This window comes from Amblyomma maculatum, unplaced genomic scaffold (assembly GCF_055883805.1).
Source record: "Amblyomma maculatum isolate TAMU_Amacu unplaced genomic scaffold, ASM5588380v1 scaffold_62, whole genome shotgun sequence".
NCBI lineage: Eukaryota > Metazoa > Arthropoda > Arachnida > Ixodida > Ixodidae > Amblyomma > Amblyomma maculatum.
The window spans coordinates 129,591-148,682 of NW_028146787.1; the positions used below are offsets into that span (position 1 = coordinate 129,591).

The window sequence follows — 19,092 nt, forward strand, 5'->3', positions numbered from 1 at the left end:
TAGGAACAGCCCAACAGCTTGAGTAAGCTTGAAGCATGCAATAAAAATGGATTCCTCGCAGTTAAGCAAGGTGCGAAACTTTTGATTATCGGTTTTCAGATGGGCATCTTATGCACAACAGCTGTGCAGGAAACATGGATTTCATGTTTGGCAAAAGAATTTTGGCTTTGTACACATCTTTGAATGAAGCTGAGCATTGGGCTTTTCAAAATGCATCATTTCATTTTTTGCATGTGCAGCTTTGTGGCCAAGCTTTACCTTAGCTTTGCAAACAGGTGCCGGCTTTGTCACTGCAGCCTCCTTGCACACAGCGCAGGTTGTGCACAAATGTTGCTTGTTTGCCAGGCAAAATCTTGTAGAAAATGTTTCTGCACCTGCCTACAGGTACACCAGCTGGGAAAACTTTTAATGCCGTAGATCTGTTTTCAGCCATGTTCACTTGTACCCTGCTGTGGTGGCTCAGTGATAAGAGAGCTTGATTGCCGATCCCAAGGATACAGGTTTACTCTCAGCTGCGGTGGCAGCTGATGGAGGCGAAATGCAAGGCAGCTTTGTACTTAGTGATGTCAGTGCACATAAAAAAACCCAGGTGGTCAGAATTTTCTGGAGCTGTCCACTACAGCATCCCTCATAGCCAATAGACATTAAACCCCATAAACCGAACAGAACACTTGTCAACTGTAAACTTCCATAAGGAGAAAATCTATGCAGCTCAAAAGCAGGCCCTGTGGCTGCAGACAGTTCACCAAAATGTATATGCGAAATTAATTGCAAAATAAAGTACAATCCCTTTGTGCACGTTACATAAGGCATTGCAATCCAAGGCAAGCACAGATGGTGGAGGTAGGTGCAGCTTATGTCTAGTTATCAAAAGGCAGTATTTCTGTGCATATCAGCTAAGTATATGGGGTTTTATTTCCAGGCTGTAGGAGGGCCACAATTTTAGCCTCTTGGGAACCTTTATTGTGCACTACTAATACTGCTGCATATCATACGGGCATTTTCGCATATTGCCTCTATTGAAGCAGCATCACTTTTCTGTAAAAGTGAATATTCTAGTGTCTCATTGCAGGTCTGCAATAATCATTGTAAAAATGTTGAGAATCTTTCAGACGACTGTGTACAAACTTGACTAACTACACATAACTTTCCGCATCCACAAAACCATATGCTGGCTTAGTCCTTTATCTCAGAGCTTCATTTGTCATTGGCAATTGTGCCAGTATTGCCAGTGACAAGTGGCACTTGTCCAACCTGCTCTTGCATTGCTTGCACTGCCAATGAAAAAGGAATAGATTTGGTAAATACATTGATTGCATTTTCAACTCTACAGAGCCATAGTTATCCATGGAAAAAAAATGCGCATTTCAGTCTTCAGCACACATTTTTGGCATGACAAAAGTCATTTTATGATAGTGCCACACACAAAGAGTGCCGGTGGCGGTGATGCCTCAACAAAAAAGAGCTCTTTCGTAAAGTAGTTTAGACAGCAGCTTCGCTGACAATCTAGAATTTGTACCTGACAGTTACTCTGACCCCGTTTGCGATTTGCGTACACTGATAAAAAAAAAACAAAACAAAAAAAACAACAAAGATGGTGAAGTGACAGCATGCTTTACTAATGAAGGAAACTTTTTAGAATTAGAATGGTATGAAAAACATTACAACTAAACCTGGCGATGTTAGTATGTTTTTCGGGAGTTAATTTGGTGGTTACAGGGTTAACGTGCAGCTAACTCCATATAATTAGCATCAATTAAATGCTGTGTATCTTGGGGACCATCATTAACAATGTCATGCATGTGAGCCATCACATGCTTGAGTTCATTAAACATACAAAATACGTAGGCACCTTTTATTCAGATAGCATTTGTACACAAAATCAAAAGCACCATGACAATGTCAGAAGCAGCTTAGGCATATAAGCACAGCCTATTTTGAACATGATGTGGAACAGGTTCCTTAGCCCTCATATTTTTCAAAGTCGGCTAACAAACAGATGTGCATTTGCAAAAACCTGCATGGCATGCAGATGAGCCATTCCTGCCACTAACAAAATGAGCCACTTCACAGATTTCCATATGGTCCTTCCAGGCTTTGAACTCTGCAAAAAGAAAGATTTTCCAAGTTGTCAAAAGTGAGTCTCAAAAAAAAGACAGCAAGAAACAGAACTCGTGTAGACTGGAAAATACAAAAAAAAAAAAAAAGTACAGGTATTGCCAACACCAACGGATTGCACAAGTAAACTGCGTATGTTGACATCAATTTTTGGAAGCAGATTTCAGAGGCTAGGCTACACTGCCATGCAGTCAGCCATAATTACTGCTGGATGAATGTCAACATATCCAAAATGAGCTAGATAACTTCTTATCAAGTTGTCCTTTGTGTGCCTTCACAGAGGCTCTGACTAGGCTCAAACATGGCAAATAGACTTGTCCTCCACACTCATTGGTTCTTTACGATGCCTGTCACTGGAAAGGCCTAAAGCTTTTCCTATTGGTTCATTGACTTGAAAGAGAACATCTTCAGTGTAACTCCGCCTGGTTGGGTACTTGAAACAAAAGTTTAAGAAACACCATCACCAACCAAATTTTTTATTAGAACCCGACGTTTTGGGTCCAACTCGGTCCCTTCCTCAGGGGCGACTAAAGTTTGAGGCCCGCAGTAGCAGACACACGTGGCGAAGTCCAATTGTGTAGCAGAGCCAGGGTAGCGTTCCCGGATTCCTGTTCACTACTGCAGCTGTCAGCCGGATGAACCGAAAAAAGATGTGACGTCTTTTGAAAGGATTGGTTCACCTCGTCAAAGGCGATTTTGTGGTCGGCGCATTCGCAGTGCTCGGCGAGGGGGGTTGCTTTTCGAGTTCAATTGCCGGGCGTGATTTTTGTGCTGCAATATGCGCAGACAGATTTTTTGTTTCGCCGATATAAGAGGCAGAGCACCCCGAGCACGAGATTTTATAAATAACGCCTGGTTATTTTTCTCTAGGAATACGGTCTTTTGGTAGCGGCAGAAAACGGCAGACTGTTGAGGTAGGTTTGTGCGACACACAGACGTGTTTGCGCAGGATGCGTGCAAGCGCCTCACTGGCGCCCGCCACGTATGGGAGCACAATGCGAGGGCGCTTCGTCGTTTCCGTGTTGACCGACCCTCTTGTCCTGCAAGCTCGACGGCGGAAAGCACATTGGTATAAAGGCGCGTGTATAGCCATTCTTCTTCAGATCGGCTAAGCATAGGCCGCTGCCTGCTACTGCGGGCCTCGAACTTGTCGCCCCTGAGGCAGGGACCGAGTTGGTCGCGAAATGTTGGGTTCTAATGAATAATTTGGTCGGCGATAGTGTTTCTTAAACTAGTGGTTCATCACACCGATTAACAAGCTAATGGCAGAAGGAGCACAGGTAACTTCTTCAAGAGCCTACATATGCTCTTTGCAACCATGTGTTCTTATTCCATCATTTACTATCAGCCAAAAAGAACTCGGTACTCTGTTTGACAGCATTATCTGCACATTGGATTCACTTTCAGTTTATTTCGTTGCAACAAGGTGCCAATCACGACAAAGGCACTGGTCATCGAACAACAGAATGCCCAGTGCTCAGTTTAAAGGCAACAAGGAAACAGAGGTAAACCTGCCAAGTACAATGATCAAGAACAATGTAGAAGCAGTGTTGTGTTGTGGCAATTATTCGAGGTAAATCTCTGTGCATCATCATTGTACAACAAAAAGAGTAAAAGCTGCGTCCAGGTAGCGTAAAGCGTGAAAAAAAAAAAAAAAAAGCTTTGCGGTACGACTTCCCCCTCAAAGAAGCATCGGCCCAATGCTCTACATTGAATAGAAAGGTAGGCAAAAATAAACATCAAGCAAAATATAAATAGTGTCCATCAGTTATAATAGGGCTTTAGGCACACAACATACAATTTCTGGACGTGTATCACCCCTGGGGTACTGTCAGTAACATCTGGGGACAATTCCATAGCCCATTTCATCTAGATGAGTGAACTTGATTTGCGGAAACAGCAGCGTAAAATTTATAGTTTTCATTAAATCCACGATGGTGATTCAGCATCCAAACCTAGAGTCGGTCTGCTGGCTTGTAATTTTCATTGTCATTGTAGGTTACGTTAGGCATTGGTGCCTCGCTGGCTTTTTATGCGCAGCTGGGCGAGTCGTCGGGCTGCTTCTGCACGCCGAAGGTAGGCAGTGACACTGAGGCTGTCCTTTTCCGTTACATGTGGCATCAGCATGACATCGAGCGCTGTATTAAGGCGAAAGCCTTTAAAGGGAAACTGCACCGATTGTAGATTTTGATGAGTTTCAAGGAATCAAATGATTACAGCTTCCAGGTTAAGCATGCAAGATATCTTCGCGCTAGCATTTCAAACAATGGCGCAAATAGCGATTTAAACCGCTTCAGCTATCGAGCTTCTCCTCACCACACAGTGACGCTTGGGGGGCACATAATGACATCATTGACGGCACCAGTATGTTTCCCGCATGGAATGGCTTGGTTGGAAGAAGTAAAAACAAGGCTACCAAAATTGAAGGCCCAGAAACATTGTTTGATGGCATCAAAAAAGGCACCGCGTGATGTGGGCGAAGGTAACGTAAAGAAAAAATATTACCGTCCGTGATGTCATCATCGAGCTTCTACGCAGTCCTTCAGTGCTGTGAGGAGAAGCTCAAATTGTAATCGTTGATTACTTCATCAGTTTTAAAGATAGCACACAAACACTTTGCAAGCATTATCGACAGCTTATGGAGAGTCAAATTCTTGAATGTCGCAGAATTCTTGAAAAGTGATGCAGCTGCGCTTTAATGGCTCATACTGTCGGCGTTCGTTCGGTCACAATATAGCTTTCAATCAAATTACATCACCTGAAACCGAAACTAATGTCATCGGAAAGGTAAAAATCCTGCATCCACCGGGAATCAAACCTGCATCCCTCGCATCGCCAGCCTAAGCTTTAACCAACTGCGCCACGCCCGGGATCGTGAACTGCACATATATCTTGTCCACAGTGATTTGGTTTGGTTTGCGGGGTTTAACATCCCAAACCGACTCAGGCTATGATAGATGCCGTAGTGCAGGACTCCGGAAATTTCGACCACCTGGGGTTCTTTAACGTGCACAGACATCGCATAGAACACAGGCGGCCTTGCTTTCGTCTCCATTGAAAAGCGGCCGCCGAAGCCCGGTTACGATCCCGCATTCTTGGGAACAGTAGTCGAGCGCCGTAACCACTGCGCCACCCCGGCGGGCCCTTGTCTATAATGAGGATGAGTTAAAACACACATCATAATTCTCCTTGTCTGCGTGATGCTAATGCGGCCACTCCCCTTTGTAGCGAGGGATCACAGAGTTCTTCATTGGGCCAATAAATAAAGGAGTAGAAAAAGAACAAAAACTATACCAACTGCTGTGCATTGGTCAAAAGTCCAGAAAAAAGAAATGAGGAAGGAAAAGGGGGAGTCCTTCAACAATCTTTTCGTTTACGCCACCAGTCAAGGCGGTGCTTTGTCACCTCTACTGCCCTACCCAGGGTGTGGACATCGACTGCAGACCAAGTGCTGTCGAAAGAGTCTCCATCAGTGCTGATGTCGCAGTTGTAGGGGGGAGGGCCACAGTTTCGGGCACTCGATCACAACATGCTGTATGGTTTTATCGGCTGCGTCGCACTCGGAGCACTTGTGCGCAGAAAACCACTCCGTGCCTCGCAGAGTAACCCGCTCCCGTCCGCTGTCTCGTGTGTTGTCGTAGATGTTCTCATTAGCGATCGTGTGTTTTGTGCTGGAGTCCACCGCCAGGGATGACTTCGCCCGTGCTTCGCTGTGCCATCTCTTCATTTCTGCTTCTCAAACCTGGTTATGGATCTGCTCTCTCCACGCAAGCTGGAATATCTTCAACAGGCCGGCTTGTGGAATTCCGTACTCCTATGCCAACCTTCGCGTTCAAAGCATCCATCTGGTGTTGGAGCACTTGAGTACGATGTACTTGTATACCTCGCTGGACCATCTATGGCGAAGTGCTCAGCCGGCGCTGCAAGGCAAGCTTGCGGTTGTCTCACATGCGACGATAGTAGTGCTGACAATGACGCTGCAATTAGTGATAATGACGATGACGGCATTAGCAATGATAACGGTGCATTTAGTTGCTGTGCTGACATTAAAGCGAGAAACTAGTTACATCGGCTTAACTTTCAGGCCGACTGACTGTTAAAGGGACACTAAAGACAGCCAAAGATGGTATGAAAATCTAATAAACTACATTTGGTGACACTGTCGCTGCATATCCGGCAGCAAAAAATCGAATAATTGCTGAGATATTGCGATAAGAAGTTGAGGTTTTTTCTTGTTCCCGCCGGTCGAATTCAAACTGTGGCCTCCAACTACGTAGTTGGAGTTGAGTGACGCAGACTATGACGTAAGCGGAGACTCCGTGATAGCTAGCGAGCCGGCGCGGCCCGCGGCGTCGCATCCCTCAAGGGCCAACTTGGCAACAGCGTACTCGCAATGACGGCCTCAGCCGAAATAAATAAAACGATGAAGAGAGTAATTTACCGAGCGATGGGCCCATAAAGGAAGAAAAAAAAAAACATAGAGGTAATGCACAATACTTTACATGTTTCTCAAGCTTTTGCGCTCCTTCTTGCACTGTGTATAAACAAACCGAGCCCTCGGTCATCGCAACGCTTCCTGACATGTTTACATACAAATAAGATTTAGTTACCAGCAAAATAGTGTCCTCGCTGCTGCGCTTGTCAGTTTTGAAGCTTCGTCGCACTTTTTTCCTTCAAGGTTTGTGCTACAGCTCCGTGTTCAGCGAAAATTACGTCCACGGTAGCAGAACATGACCGAAGTGCCGGCGCCACTACATTCACTACATTTGCCAGCGCTGTGAAATTCCACATGTTAAAATGGATCCAGTGCACAATATAGTGCGCATAGGCATCCAGAACATTAGTTGCAAGACGTGAGAGCAGGCAGCATGCGCCGATGATCAAGAAGTTGTAATTTTTAGACCGGCAGCAGAAACATTTTACTGTAAATGGGGCCATGACATAAAAATTAGAAATATCTCCAAGGTTCTTGTGGCGCGGCGTAGCCGAGCGTTTAGTGCCGAACGTTACGGAGCAAGCAGTAGCGAGTTCGAGTCTCACCGCTACTGGCATTTTTTTTTTTTTTTTACAAATAGATTTTTTTTTAATCTTTTGTAATGTATTTCTGGTGTTTCGTTATTTTTAGTTTTTACTTTTTACCCGAGGCCCTTTATTTCGCCGGGCGACGAGCGCAATATATCGACGCTCTCCTTGGTATGAGCGGCAAGTATGCCCCTTTTGTTTACGACGCCTGCAAATAGCACGTTGAAGGTCTTGTTGACGCAGTATATGTTGGTCAGATGTGCCATGATTTAGTGAACAATTGAATGATAATGCGTTTTTTCTTCGGTGCTTAGCATATGTATGCTTTTCGTGGCGTACGTAGCTGCAGTCAAGCGGTCAGGTCGCAGTCGAAGCGGCAACGGCGGCGATATGTTGGCGCAGAAGTGTGAACGAAGGAGTGTGTCGGCGGTAGCGGATTTTGCTCGCTCGTGCCTCCAAATGCTCAAATGGGAACCATCAAGGCGCATCTGCTGCTCCAAGCTCGTAATTCAGGCGCTGCAGGTTCAAACAAACTATCCGAGTGCGCACGAAATGCCTGAGCCGAAACATAACCAAAACTGAAGTGGGCGCCTGTGGCGCCTCCAAGTATATTTTTGTATTTGCCTTGCAACGTTTACGTTGTCTTTTCGTCGTCGTTTACGTATGATAAAAGCGTGTTATCATGTTTGAGAAAAAACGTACTACCGCATTCAAACATTCAACGTAATTCGCATTTGTCAGCCTCCGGGATCCCTAGCGCGTCACGTGATTTGTAGTTGCGAGCCTCGGCCGTTTGGCTGTGGTGGCGATACCTGTATTTCTGTTATTCTTCTTTACTACCTTATAACAGCTCTGTTTTCAGTAAGAGTGGTCTTTTTGTAATCAGGAACTGTCATTCTATCGATGCAAACCCACTTCCTTTCTCTCTTTAGTGTCCCTTTAATGCATGCAAGGAGGACAATGCCACGGACAACGAGAAGTGGGTTTTTTACACGACAGATATTATGATGTGCTTCTCGCTTTTTACAACGATAATTAGTCTGAAGAAGCCTTTGGCCCTTTGCTTCGGCGTTGCGAGTCAGGTAGTTAGTTGCTACTATTATCCACTTGTTGCTAGATGTCAATGTCGGGAAATGACCTAGTAAATCCATGCCAATCTGTTGGAATGGCCTCGCAAGTGATTGGTTTGGTTGTATATCCTGCAGTCTTGTTAGCAGTGTTCGGTGGCGTTAGCAGTCGCAGCAACTCCTGACATAGTGCGTGACATTAGCAGATAGACGAGGCCAATATGGGCCAATATTATTTAACCTGAATGCGACTCAGAGTAAAATCAAGTTTAGACGCCCAGCTGTGGGCTCATCATGAGATACCTGTAGGATTTCATCGAGAAGGCCCACAGGGACAAGTAAGTAGGCGGCCAGGGTGCGAACGCCATTATAAAGCGCAAGGGAGGCTAGTCCACGTTTGAACACTCTTAAGTGGCAAGGATGACTTTCCTTCAAGGTAGTCGAAGTCTGAGTGCTGAAGTTGCGTGAAGTAGGCCCCAAAATAGCATCGTTATTGTCTTCTTCCAGCACTTTTGGACAGGGGCTCATGAAAAGCAGTACCATGTGTGCGTGGCCAAAATAGGTGTTTAGAGCAGCTCTTGGAGCAAGCATATATGCTTTTTGGAGCAGCTAAATGGAGCAGAAAGCAGGACAGACATTCTGAAACAGCTATGGAGCAGAAATGTTAATGTTTTATAGCAGAAATATCGGCTTTTTGAAGAAACTTCAGAGCATGTGGTCAATTAAATCTCCAATAAGTCATAAAGGCCTTTCTACCCTTCTTGGCAGCAGAAATTGTGCTGCTTACAAACAGGCCCGCTGTGTTCTGAAGATGTTTTACTGCAGACTGACTGTAACCAACATGTGACCAGCGTGCAGTTTAAAGGCCCATTCACGATTGAGGATTGCAAAGGGTGTGCGATTAAGGAACCGCTCAGATTGACCGATGTTCACACTTGCAAAGGCAAACCGTGGGTCGCTTTCCCAAATTGGCCTCATTCAGAACGAGACTTGTCGACCTTGACTGCTCACCAAAACAGAAGCCGGATGTAAACCGAACTTCGATTCATATCAACTGTGTTGCTGATTGGTTACCGATTTAAGACCAGGAAGGAAACGTTGGACATGTGCCTTTTTATATATGGGAGCGCTTGTTGCTAAACAAGCTAACTCTCAAAACGTAAGAATAATGTGCTTCAGATTGTATGCTTAAATAATACAGCATGAGCACATCTACTTCGGCCTTCTCGACAATCTCTAGATGAAGTCCAAGGATCGCTAAGGTTGCACACTATAGTGAAGGCTTGCCAAAGTAAAAAAAAATATGCGAATGAAATATTTTTGCTGAAGAAAGAAAAAGGCTCTCAGTGACCACAATCCACGGCATGCATGCAAGAGTGCCGCAGTCACCATGAATAGCAGAAAACATGGGGATGATATCGTGTGACGTCAGCGCCCAAGGTTGCCAAACCATAAAGCTGCTTTCGCTATTAATAATAAAAATTCATTTTAAACTATCTACTGCACTGAAATCTCAAATTTCGAGGATTTATAATTAACGTGAATGGAGTGAAATGCAATAATCAGTTTATGCTCAAATTTTAGCTGTCATGACCCCTTTAAGTGAATATAAATAGTTCAAGCATATGGTACCAACATAAGAAACACTACAGAATTATATGAAAATGTCACTGAACTACGAGCACGTGAATGATTAAGCTGCTAAATTTGAAAATAATACACAAGACGCGGGCAGAGTCATTAAACAGAGCCCTAGAATATAATTTTTTCCATCTCCTCACCTTCAGGTGCATTATCTGCTCTGGTTTAGAGCTCTGCTCTTAGTTTAGTGACTTCACATAAAAACAGAACCTCATCTGGACATAGAACTTCTCTATGCGAAGAGTAATTTTTCTGTCATTTTCAATTTTTCTGTCCAGGCTCGGGAACCTCTGGGCTTTTCAAAAACATCGCAAAATTATGAATGCTGCTTGTCTTAATCTCAATTATTGAAATGAAATAAATAATTTAAAGAAATCGAATTTTCCAGCGTGTTTACGAGCTTTGCAAGCTCTGCAGACATATAAAGACCTCGGGGGTCAAAATTTGAGATGAATTCGTTTTTTTTTTTTTTTTTGCACATAATTTGCTCAAAATTAGATACAGAATAAGTACTACATTTTGATTTGTGCCTGAACTTTCGAGCCACATATCTTGCAATATACCGGGTGCACGAGGCATTTGAGGATGCAATGTTGGCTTCAGGCAGAGAATATCTCCAGCAAATATATATATATTTTCACCAAACTTTAGGAGATATTTCTCTTACTGTTTATTTTCACATTACTCAATGAATGCGCCACTTGCAGCAATAACCAATTCAATTCGGCTTCGGAAATGGCTGCATGCACGGATCAGGTGGTTCTTAGAGGTACTGCCCATTGAGTTCGCAGTGGCGACATTCAGAGTTTTTTGTATTATGTGGCCTTTTGTCGGCTTCTCTCTCAACGACGCCGAGTGTATTCAAATCTGGACAACTAGGAGGCCACAAGTTGGGAGTGATGTGGTTATTGGAAGTTGTTGGCCAGCCACTCGTGGGTGACGCAGGCGGTGTGGGCGAGAGCCGAATGTTGCTGAAAGACACAAGGTCTTCCTTTCGAAACAGTATCAGTCCAGGGCTTCACAACGGTGGCAAGCACCTCTGCGTACTCGGCAGCATTAACGCGGAGTCCTTCTGCAAAACAGTGTGGCAGCATGACATCACCCTTGTTGCCGACGGCTGCTGACACCATCACAGACAGAAATTTTGTGTGCAATGCTGTCGGCACCTCATTAGCGCTTCCGCAAAGCCATCTTTCATTATGGCAATTAGCTTTTTGGTCTTGATCAAGTTCTTTTCATCTGAAAGAAAAAAAAAAGCATTCCAGGCTCTTCAACTTGCCTAGCAAGCGCTTGGACCAGAGCAGACGATTCTCCCGAGCTTTACCAGAACAGAATTGCGGCCTGCTCATGACACAGAAATGGTACCTCACGTCCTCGTGCACAGCAAGCCTGGCAGCTGACTCTACGACATCGAGCTCCTTTGCAATGTCCTACACTGACTTCTCTGGGTTGTCACTCACGATGACTTGCAGCCTCTGAAGAAAATCAGGTGTTCTGACGACGTCTGACCACTGACTGTGCTTTTTCCTTTTCGCCACAGATGCCACGTCACCGTCACAGCACACCAGTTCTGTCCGCACTTTGTTAACGAAAGGCTTCGCAACATTCAGAAAGTTGGCAATTTCCAAGTCGCTGTGGCGCACGGCCAGTGCGATGAGGACTGGATGACGTTTCATTTCCTATGTCAACTTGTACGCTTCCATTTTTCAACAAACTGCGCAGTATAAATGATAAGGGGTCAACCAACAAGAAGCCGCATGCCTAGATACATATGCTGAGCCTGCTGGTGTCTATGGCGATAAGGAGTAGTAACCTCAAATACCTCATGCACCCAGTGAGCTACGAGACTGCTATAACTGTGCCTAGTGACGGGCAATCAAAGTAGCTTCAACGTCCTCGAGCCTTCCCTCGTGAAGCAAGTGGTCAAATTCATCATTCGCAAAGAACACGCAGTGAGCAAAAAAAAAAAAGAGAAATTACACGCTCTTAATTTGTGTTTGAAGTTTTCAGGTGCAATCAAATCCATTCGCTACAACCCATCATGCTTCGAAAATCTTAATGAAAAGCATGGGTAAAAAATTGTTCAGAGTGCAATACGAAAGACCTGCAGTAGACCTGCAAGTAGTGCTAAAGGAACACTGAAAGAAAAAGTAGGCTTGCAGCGATGGTATACTGGCTCCTAATCACAAAAACACCACTTTCACTGAAAACAAAACTCTTATAAGGTAGAAAAAAGAGAACAGAAATGCAGGCATTGCAGAAATACAGAAATCGCAAATGCATGCACAATGACATGTAAGGGATCCCGGAGGCTGCCTAACATGTATTATGGTTGCATGTTTGAATTGTTAACTTTTGTTTCAAAAATGGCAAAAAGACAGGCTAAATAATGGGAGCCAAAAATAAATTTGCACTTGGCAGTGCCACAGGCAGTGAGTTTCGTTTTGGTATGTTTTGGTTCTTTGAAGTCACAGCTATGCATTTGGCATCACCACATGGTTTCATTTTTGATATACATGCTTTGGTTTACAAGTGTGGAGCAGCAGAGCTTTCCTCTGATGAAGTTCATGCCTCAGTAAGCGCTTCTCTATTGAAAAATCTGGGATGAAATGCACACAGGATTAAGTTACAACTTACTGGGCAGAATAAACCTGCACAGACCTGAGTGGAGCTGGGAAAGAAAAGAAAGGCTGGAAAAAGTAAGATTTAAATTGCATGGGTGCTTAAGAAGAAAAAAAGCGACAAAAAAAAAAAAAACGGCCTCGAACAGGACTTAATCCTAAGTCCTTTGGAGTTTTAACTGAATGTCTTAGCCATTGTGCCACACGAACAGCTGAGACCTCTCGCATTACATTACTTGTGTAGTGCAATTGCATTTTTTTACATACATTTTTCACTCACCGCTAAACAATTGCATCCCAAGTGTGCTGAATGCTTTTGCTGGCTGTTAATAGTGTCACCAATGTCTCATATCTATGATAAGCATAGCAGTTTGCCAAACTATCTCGTAATATTTCTATTTCTCGATTTTCTGCTGTGCCAGCGTGCATGCACAGACCTTACTGGCATCTGCAGGGCAGCGACGCTAGAGTACACCACATAAGGTGTAGACACCCAAGGAAGCATTGAGCGAAAGGGAGCTCAGTTGGTTCATATCAAGAAATACAATAGTGAAGGAAACGAAATAAATTGAGCAAAACAGGCCCTGTGTACCCCTTTTTTCTTTTAACTTTCTGCCACAATGCATTGTTCACCCTTTGCTGCTATTCAGAAAAGACCATCTGTAGCAGTCTTTACCCGTCACTCGTGATGGTAGCTCGGCAATGTCAGTGGCCGCATCCATAGCTTCGCTAGCTACAAACTTTGCCGCCACGCCGGCACTCGTACATTCTATCCTGTTAGTCAAGTGACCTCAACTCTAAAAAGCACCGCATGCTCTGTGGGTGCAAAGGTCAAGATTCACTGCGAGAACTTTGCAGTCAAGCTCAGGATCTATGCCTGGTGCAAACAAATAGACGGCTTTGGCGAACTGTAGCTTTAATTTCAGCTGCTACTAGATTGCACTGCTCGCTATGCATCAAGAATCACGGAGTCTATGTTTACACCATCATTTGCATCATTTTCCCAAGTCTAAATCCCTTGGAAGGAAAACAGACCTCTTCAACTTCAAATCGAAACATCTCGGCAATAAATGTGTCTTGCTGCTGGACAAGTGACAAAAAAGTCACGAAACACTGCACTACTGGAATCTGTATTGTGATGGGTCCCATACTGCAGAAAATCTGGCATCCATGAAAAATTATGGGCATGTATCTGGCAAGTGGCAGGAAGGTGACGCAGCACTGCAATGACTGTCCGTCAGGTTGTGTGACAACACAAGGCTACATGACATGACCAAGTCAGCAGGTGCTGCCACACAGGGTGCTTTTTATGGTATCAAGTTAAAAAGGAAAACAAAAAGAACATCGCTTGGAGCAATTACGCACCACTATTTGTTTCTTGCAGGTGTATCCGTGACAAAGGTTTGTGCATGCAGGGCTACCTCTGGAATCACTTGAGGCAAATCCTTGAAGCCTTTGTTATGAAATACTAAATATTGCAGAGGTTCAGCTCTCTTTGAACCAAGTCAAAAGCGTTAGCCATCGGCCGGTGCCGCATTTGCAGCTGCCGCTTCAGTCTTCGCTTGATTCCGCATTTGGTAAGCTTCTCGGCAATAGGCTAGTCTGGCTTCTCGTTCGATGTCTTGGCAACCTGTCTGGCATGGTTGCAGTCTCTGTCTTTGGCGCAAGTGGATTCCTCTACACCACACTGCCCCCTTTTGTCATGCCGCCTGGTGAATTCACCCAACACTATGCTCGCGGTCTCGACTGCACTTACCCAGAAATGTTTTAAAGCAACGAACAGAATATGGGCGCACAAAACACAGACAACAGAACATGTTGGTGCCGCTGCAAATGAATGAACAACAAAATAGCTATTAGAAATGACAGCAGTGCCTACTCTGCTGGCAGAAATCTTGAGCAAAAATTTCTCATCAATTGGCCCTAATTGGCTATACAAGGCCATGCGACATTTTCCCATGAAAATAGCAGTGACTGAAATTTTTCATACTTTCACAATCATCTTCTAGCAAATAATGACCTCCTTTTGTTTCGTACTACATGCGCCATAGTGTCAGCAAATAAATTCCAATGCTGTTTGTACAGCAAGCGACTGCAGGCAAGGGACACGTCTGGGTGATATTTTTGAGGTAGTCGTGTAAGCAAGTTTCCAGGGCAAAAAAATTATGGCATGTAATTTCTTCCTAACAAAGATTGCCAAAGTACTGCCTGCTGAGAACTTATTCTCGGCAAATAATTTCAACAGTGTATGGAGCAGAGCATGAATTCGGGCAGCCCAAAAACCTGGGCCGGGCTGGAAAATTGCCGTTTTTATGGGTCTGGACCTGGCTCGGGCTTGACATGCAGGCCTGGGCTTGCAGCTTGCAGTGGCGGAACGAGGCCAGGCTGGGTAAAGCTGTGTATGGCTTCTTTTGGAGATGGAATTCCAGCACTAAAATCATTCCGGTGGTTTATGAATAAACCACTACTAGTACATATGTTGACAGAGAATGAGAGAAAGCTCATTTGTAAACAGAGTTTAATCAGTGCCACTCGGTGTTTTGTCCAAGTAATTTAGTACGAACGTGCCGGGCTGCATTCAATGACACAAGTGAAAAAAGTTAAAAAGGAAAGGCTCAAAACTCGATAGCGAACTGTACTACAATGGAGGTGTTGTGAAGTGCTGTAACCTGTCATGCATGACACAGCCCGTTTGCATAAGCACGTGCCTACTGAAGTACTCAACACCATCAGCTTAGGATTTCTCAGAAATCAGTGAGCAAGAGGGTAGCTTCTAACCTCTGTGTTACCGCTAACGGCTGGACATTTGAAGCCTCATAACAGCCCCTGAACAAGGACCTTCAATTGACTGCTCGGCAGGCAGCCATCTGTTCATAAAAATTCTGACTGTCTGCTTGCCCCCCCCCCCCCCCCCCAAAGAATGTCTCTACGCTACAATAAATGCTGTAGGATAAGAGCTTATTGCTTTAGGAATCTTTACATATCCAATAACATATACATGCAAAATGAACAGACACTACCGCTTTTCGTCTCCACAGAGACGTGACAATGTGGCTGTGATTTCTTCAATGAATATGTAAATTTTGTTTTTTTCTGCCCTTGCCCACTCATGTTCCTGGGGCAAAGTTGCCAGGGGCAGTCTTTGTAGGTGATTAAGCAAAGAACTTGCACCAAGAGCCAATTGCTTATAAGGAGTCATAGTTAAAATGCCCGTAATCCATACCTTTTAAATGTACATTGTGCTAGATAGCTTTACATAAAATGTCTTGTCAAAATATTCTTCACCATGCCTTTGCTTCTGTCGGTGCTTTAACTGTGCCCTTCTCTACCAAGAATATTTTGCAAGGTTTGTCTCTCATCTTGATTTATTGTTATGTGCTAGTTAAGCAATACATTTTTAAGGCGTCTGTTCAGACTTACTTTGCAGGTTTGGCACAGGCCCTGTCGTGGAAGCGCAGGCCGGGTCCGGGCCATGTAATCATTGCCGATGGGCTTGGAACCATGGATCCGGGATGGTCTTCAAACGTCGGCCAGGGAAGGGGCTGGAAAATCCAACCCGTGCAGGGCTCTAGTAAGGAGTGTAAGAAACTAAAGGTACAGGAAAAAAAAATCACACACACATAAGGGGAGTTCAGTAGCGAGTTCATTACTTCGAAGCACCGCTACGTGGTCTCCGTGCTACAATGGAGTTGTCTAAACGGTATTTACGTTATCATTTCTGTTGTCTCAACAGAGCTTATCCTTTTGTCGTACCCGACGCAAACTAGGCAAAATTTCATCAAGGGTACGCATAATATCATCCATATAGCTGCCGCTTATAGCTGTGAAAGGTTCAGTGCTAGTTTCGAGCTTTTGGTGCTCAATATGTATCACTAGTTTCAAGCTAGTGATGCTCGAGCGATATCATAGGCAAGTACTTCACCCGGATGTGATCAAAACGAACAGCGTATAAAAAGCATAAAATGAGCTTCGTCGCCCTAAGCAGCTAATCACTGACGAGTGCCGTGAGTATCTGGTTGATAGAGACAAAGCATCAAGCGCCAGTTAGCAGCATCATAAGAGAGTGCTAAATTGGCGCGTGCTGCAAGTGCATACCTTGGCACAAATCCCTGCAGTATGTGACAAATAAGAACGGTAAGCGGACAGCATATAACCACGAACATTGCACGCAAAACGGGCAGCTAAAATTTTAACATGGCGGCACCTTCATTGGCATGCTTTGTCCACAACTAAAATCTTTTCACAGACCGGGCACTAACCTTTCTGTACCGAAGCCGCAGCAGATGTGCCAGGGTTGTTCATGGCGCGCACACCAGTCAGTTCAATCGCACCCGTCCGCGCAACTGGCACAGTCTCGTTTACTACAACAAAAGCCACGGCGCCAAACCGCCGCCGCGGCACCGGCGGCATCGCCAAGCAGGGTAGATGGCGGGCGATGAGCGGTGGCCCGCCGGCACGCCGTGCCCCCAACTAGGGACAATCCGACCTAGGGATTGCTAGGGATTCAGGGCGGCTGTCCAGCAAAAATCCAGGCAACACTGGTATTATTCATGGCGAGTTTTAGCCGCTCCCGGTTGCCAGGTCCAAAAAATGAAAAGTCGCCACAAAAATGGGAAAAGTAGCCAGAAAGTAGCCAACCAGAGGAAGAGCAATAAAACGTAGCCAAAAAGGAGCCATGGGGCCATGCATGGGGCAGTAAATAGAGCGCTCACTGCAAAAGACAACCAAAAACATTCGTTTAATAGTCGTTTTATTCCAACGCTCGTGAAGAAACAAATGCCAGTTGCGTCTTATAGCAACTAAATCACATATAAAAGTTTTCCGAAAAAAATAACTGGCTGCGTAACACTGCGATATTATATAAACAGACATAAAACTAAACTGACCAGATAAACACACATGTTATCAGAAACGTCTCTGTGATGATTAGAAACAGTATAAAATGCATAAAATTATGTCCACGAAAATGTAAGTATAAAATGTTAGTGGAGTTTGACGTCTCAAACAATGGCTACGAAAGGAGAACACGACGAAACGAAACTGCAACCACTCAGGTGCGATTTTCAGGCCTGCTGTAAATGGTTGAGTTGACCTTCTCAATCATGGTTTGGGTTTATCAAGGATACGACCAATGTGCAGGGGGTGTTCACATGATCACACACACTTCTTTTTGATCATGACTACTGGGCGTTGGACGGAAACCTTCGGTTTCTCAAGTATAATATTACATTATCGAGAGGCGTTTACCTTGCCTAGAGATATAGAAATCATTCTTTCATAGGTATATCAAGTATATTCGTAAGCTTTCTTGACACCAGTGTTTAATAATGTTCGGCGAATTGCGGTCAATGAATGGTTGTCCGCGCTCCTTGATCACATTGAAAGTGCGCAATTGTTTTATTCAGTGAACAAACTAGAGTGCAAAAACCACTTTCACACTGATGAGACAAACCTATGGACGGAAGATGAACTCATGACTAATTTATTGTCAGCGGGTGCACGCTAAATAAGACCTACTGCACGCAAACATGCACGGGCAAAGAAAAACATTTCGAAGCAGTTCGTGGTAAGCCTAGTTAGTGTGTTAGCTCTGTTGTGATGGTTATCTAAGTTTGGCTAGCTAGCATAACGCGTTTACACTTCTTGTTTGTTGGCCATCTATAATGCAAAATTTGGCTTTAAGTGCAGTTAAATATTTAGCACTAATTAATTCGGTTCGATAACTAGCACAACTCATTTGCATTCAACCTAAGCTTTCGAAAAGTATATGACTCGGTATATGAAAGGTATATGATTTTGATTGCATATAGCTCACTAACGCTAATATGGATCGCTAATTCAGAGCGTTTGGATTCATCCTAAGCTTTTCAACGGTATGACGATCGTCTAGCTCAAAGTTAGGTATTATACAAAATAAATATTTAATGCAGATTAATGAGGAACTAACTACCACAGTGCCATTACACTTGGCCTAAGCTTAACGGTATATGACTCGATGCTGCAGTGCAAATTTGGGTTTCAAGTGCGGTTTACTAAATATCATTTAATTTGGCCCGTAGTTGGTCAAAATAAGTGTATAATTAACCAATGATCCAAACTGAAGGTTTATCACGTGACATATACTATGCTTAGCCAAGATAGCTTGAAAGTAGCGAAATAGACTAAGCGGCCGCTTTGACTTTTTCTGATCTTAAAGTTCAAAGCACCAGCCTGGGCCTTTCTCCCGTTTTGTGAAGTTTTACCGCGGTGACAGAGTTCACGCTAAAAAAAAACAGAAAAACAAACGCAGACAAAGTCAGAGGCAGTGCTAGATCCTGGAGCGCAGACCTGGACCAAAAGCGCGCGCTTCACTGACTGCTGCGACCGGCCGGGGGGCGGGCGCAAGGGAGAAAAAGCGTGTCGTGCGCAGAGCTCGCAGCCGCCCCGCGCGAGGAGAATTGAGCAGGAAAGCGCGGCGCGGAGGAGAGTGTTGCTACTTTCAAATTATCAAGGGGTTTTAGTGGATAGATGTTAAGAGCGTCCCCTTTGAAACAGGGTGGGAACAGTCGTCACCATGCACAGTTGGTTGTATTGCAGCGCTACCGTTGATAGATTTGCTATCTGTCTATCTATAAAAATGAGCA

At 44.4% G+C, this 19,092-nt stretch overlaps 1 protein-coding gene across 3 annotated transcripts; it reads right to left on the minus strand.

Annotated features, from left to right (window-relative positions):
- Positions 1–1,742: 1,742 nt before the first annotated feature.
- Positions 1,743–16,923, minus strand: LOC146170718 (uncharacterized). 3 transcript variants are annotated; one of them, XR_014703133.1, is made up of 3 exons: positions 16,729–16,911; positions 15,890–16,057; positions 1,743–2,104 (listed from the first exon to the last, which is right to left on the minus strand). XR_014703133.1 is itself a non-coding variant. In XM_084586825.1 (3 exons), the coding sequence occupies exons 1-3, from the start codon at positions 16,877–16,879 to the stop codon at positions 2,068–2,070; spliced, it is 336 nt and encodes a 111-aa protein (XP_084442951.1). In that variant the 5' UTR covers positions 16,880–16,915; the 3' UTR covers positions 1,743–2,067. The 3 variants fall into 3 exon arrangements, 2 of the variants coding, with proteins under 2 accessions (XP_084442951.1, XP_084442950.1); XM_084586825.1 differs by having other exon boundaries at positions 15,890–16,037; positions 16,729–16,915; XM_084586824.1 differs by lacking the exon at positions 1,743–2,104 and adding an exon at positions 14,560–14,900 and having other exon boundaries at positions 15,890–16,037; positions 16,729–16,923.
- Positions 16,924–19,092: the final 2,169 nt, after the last annotated feature.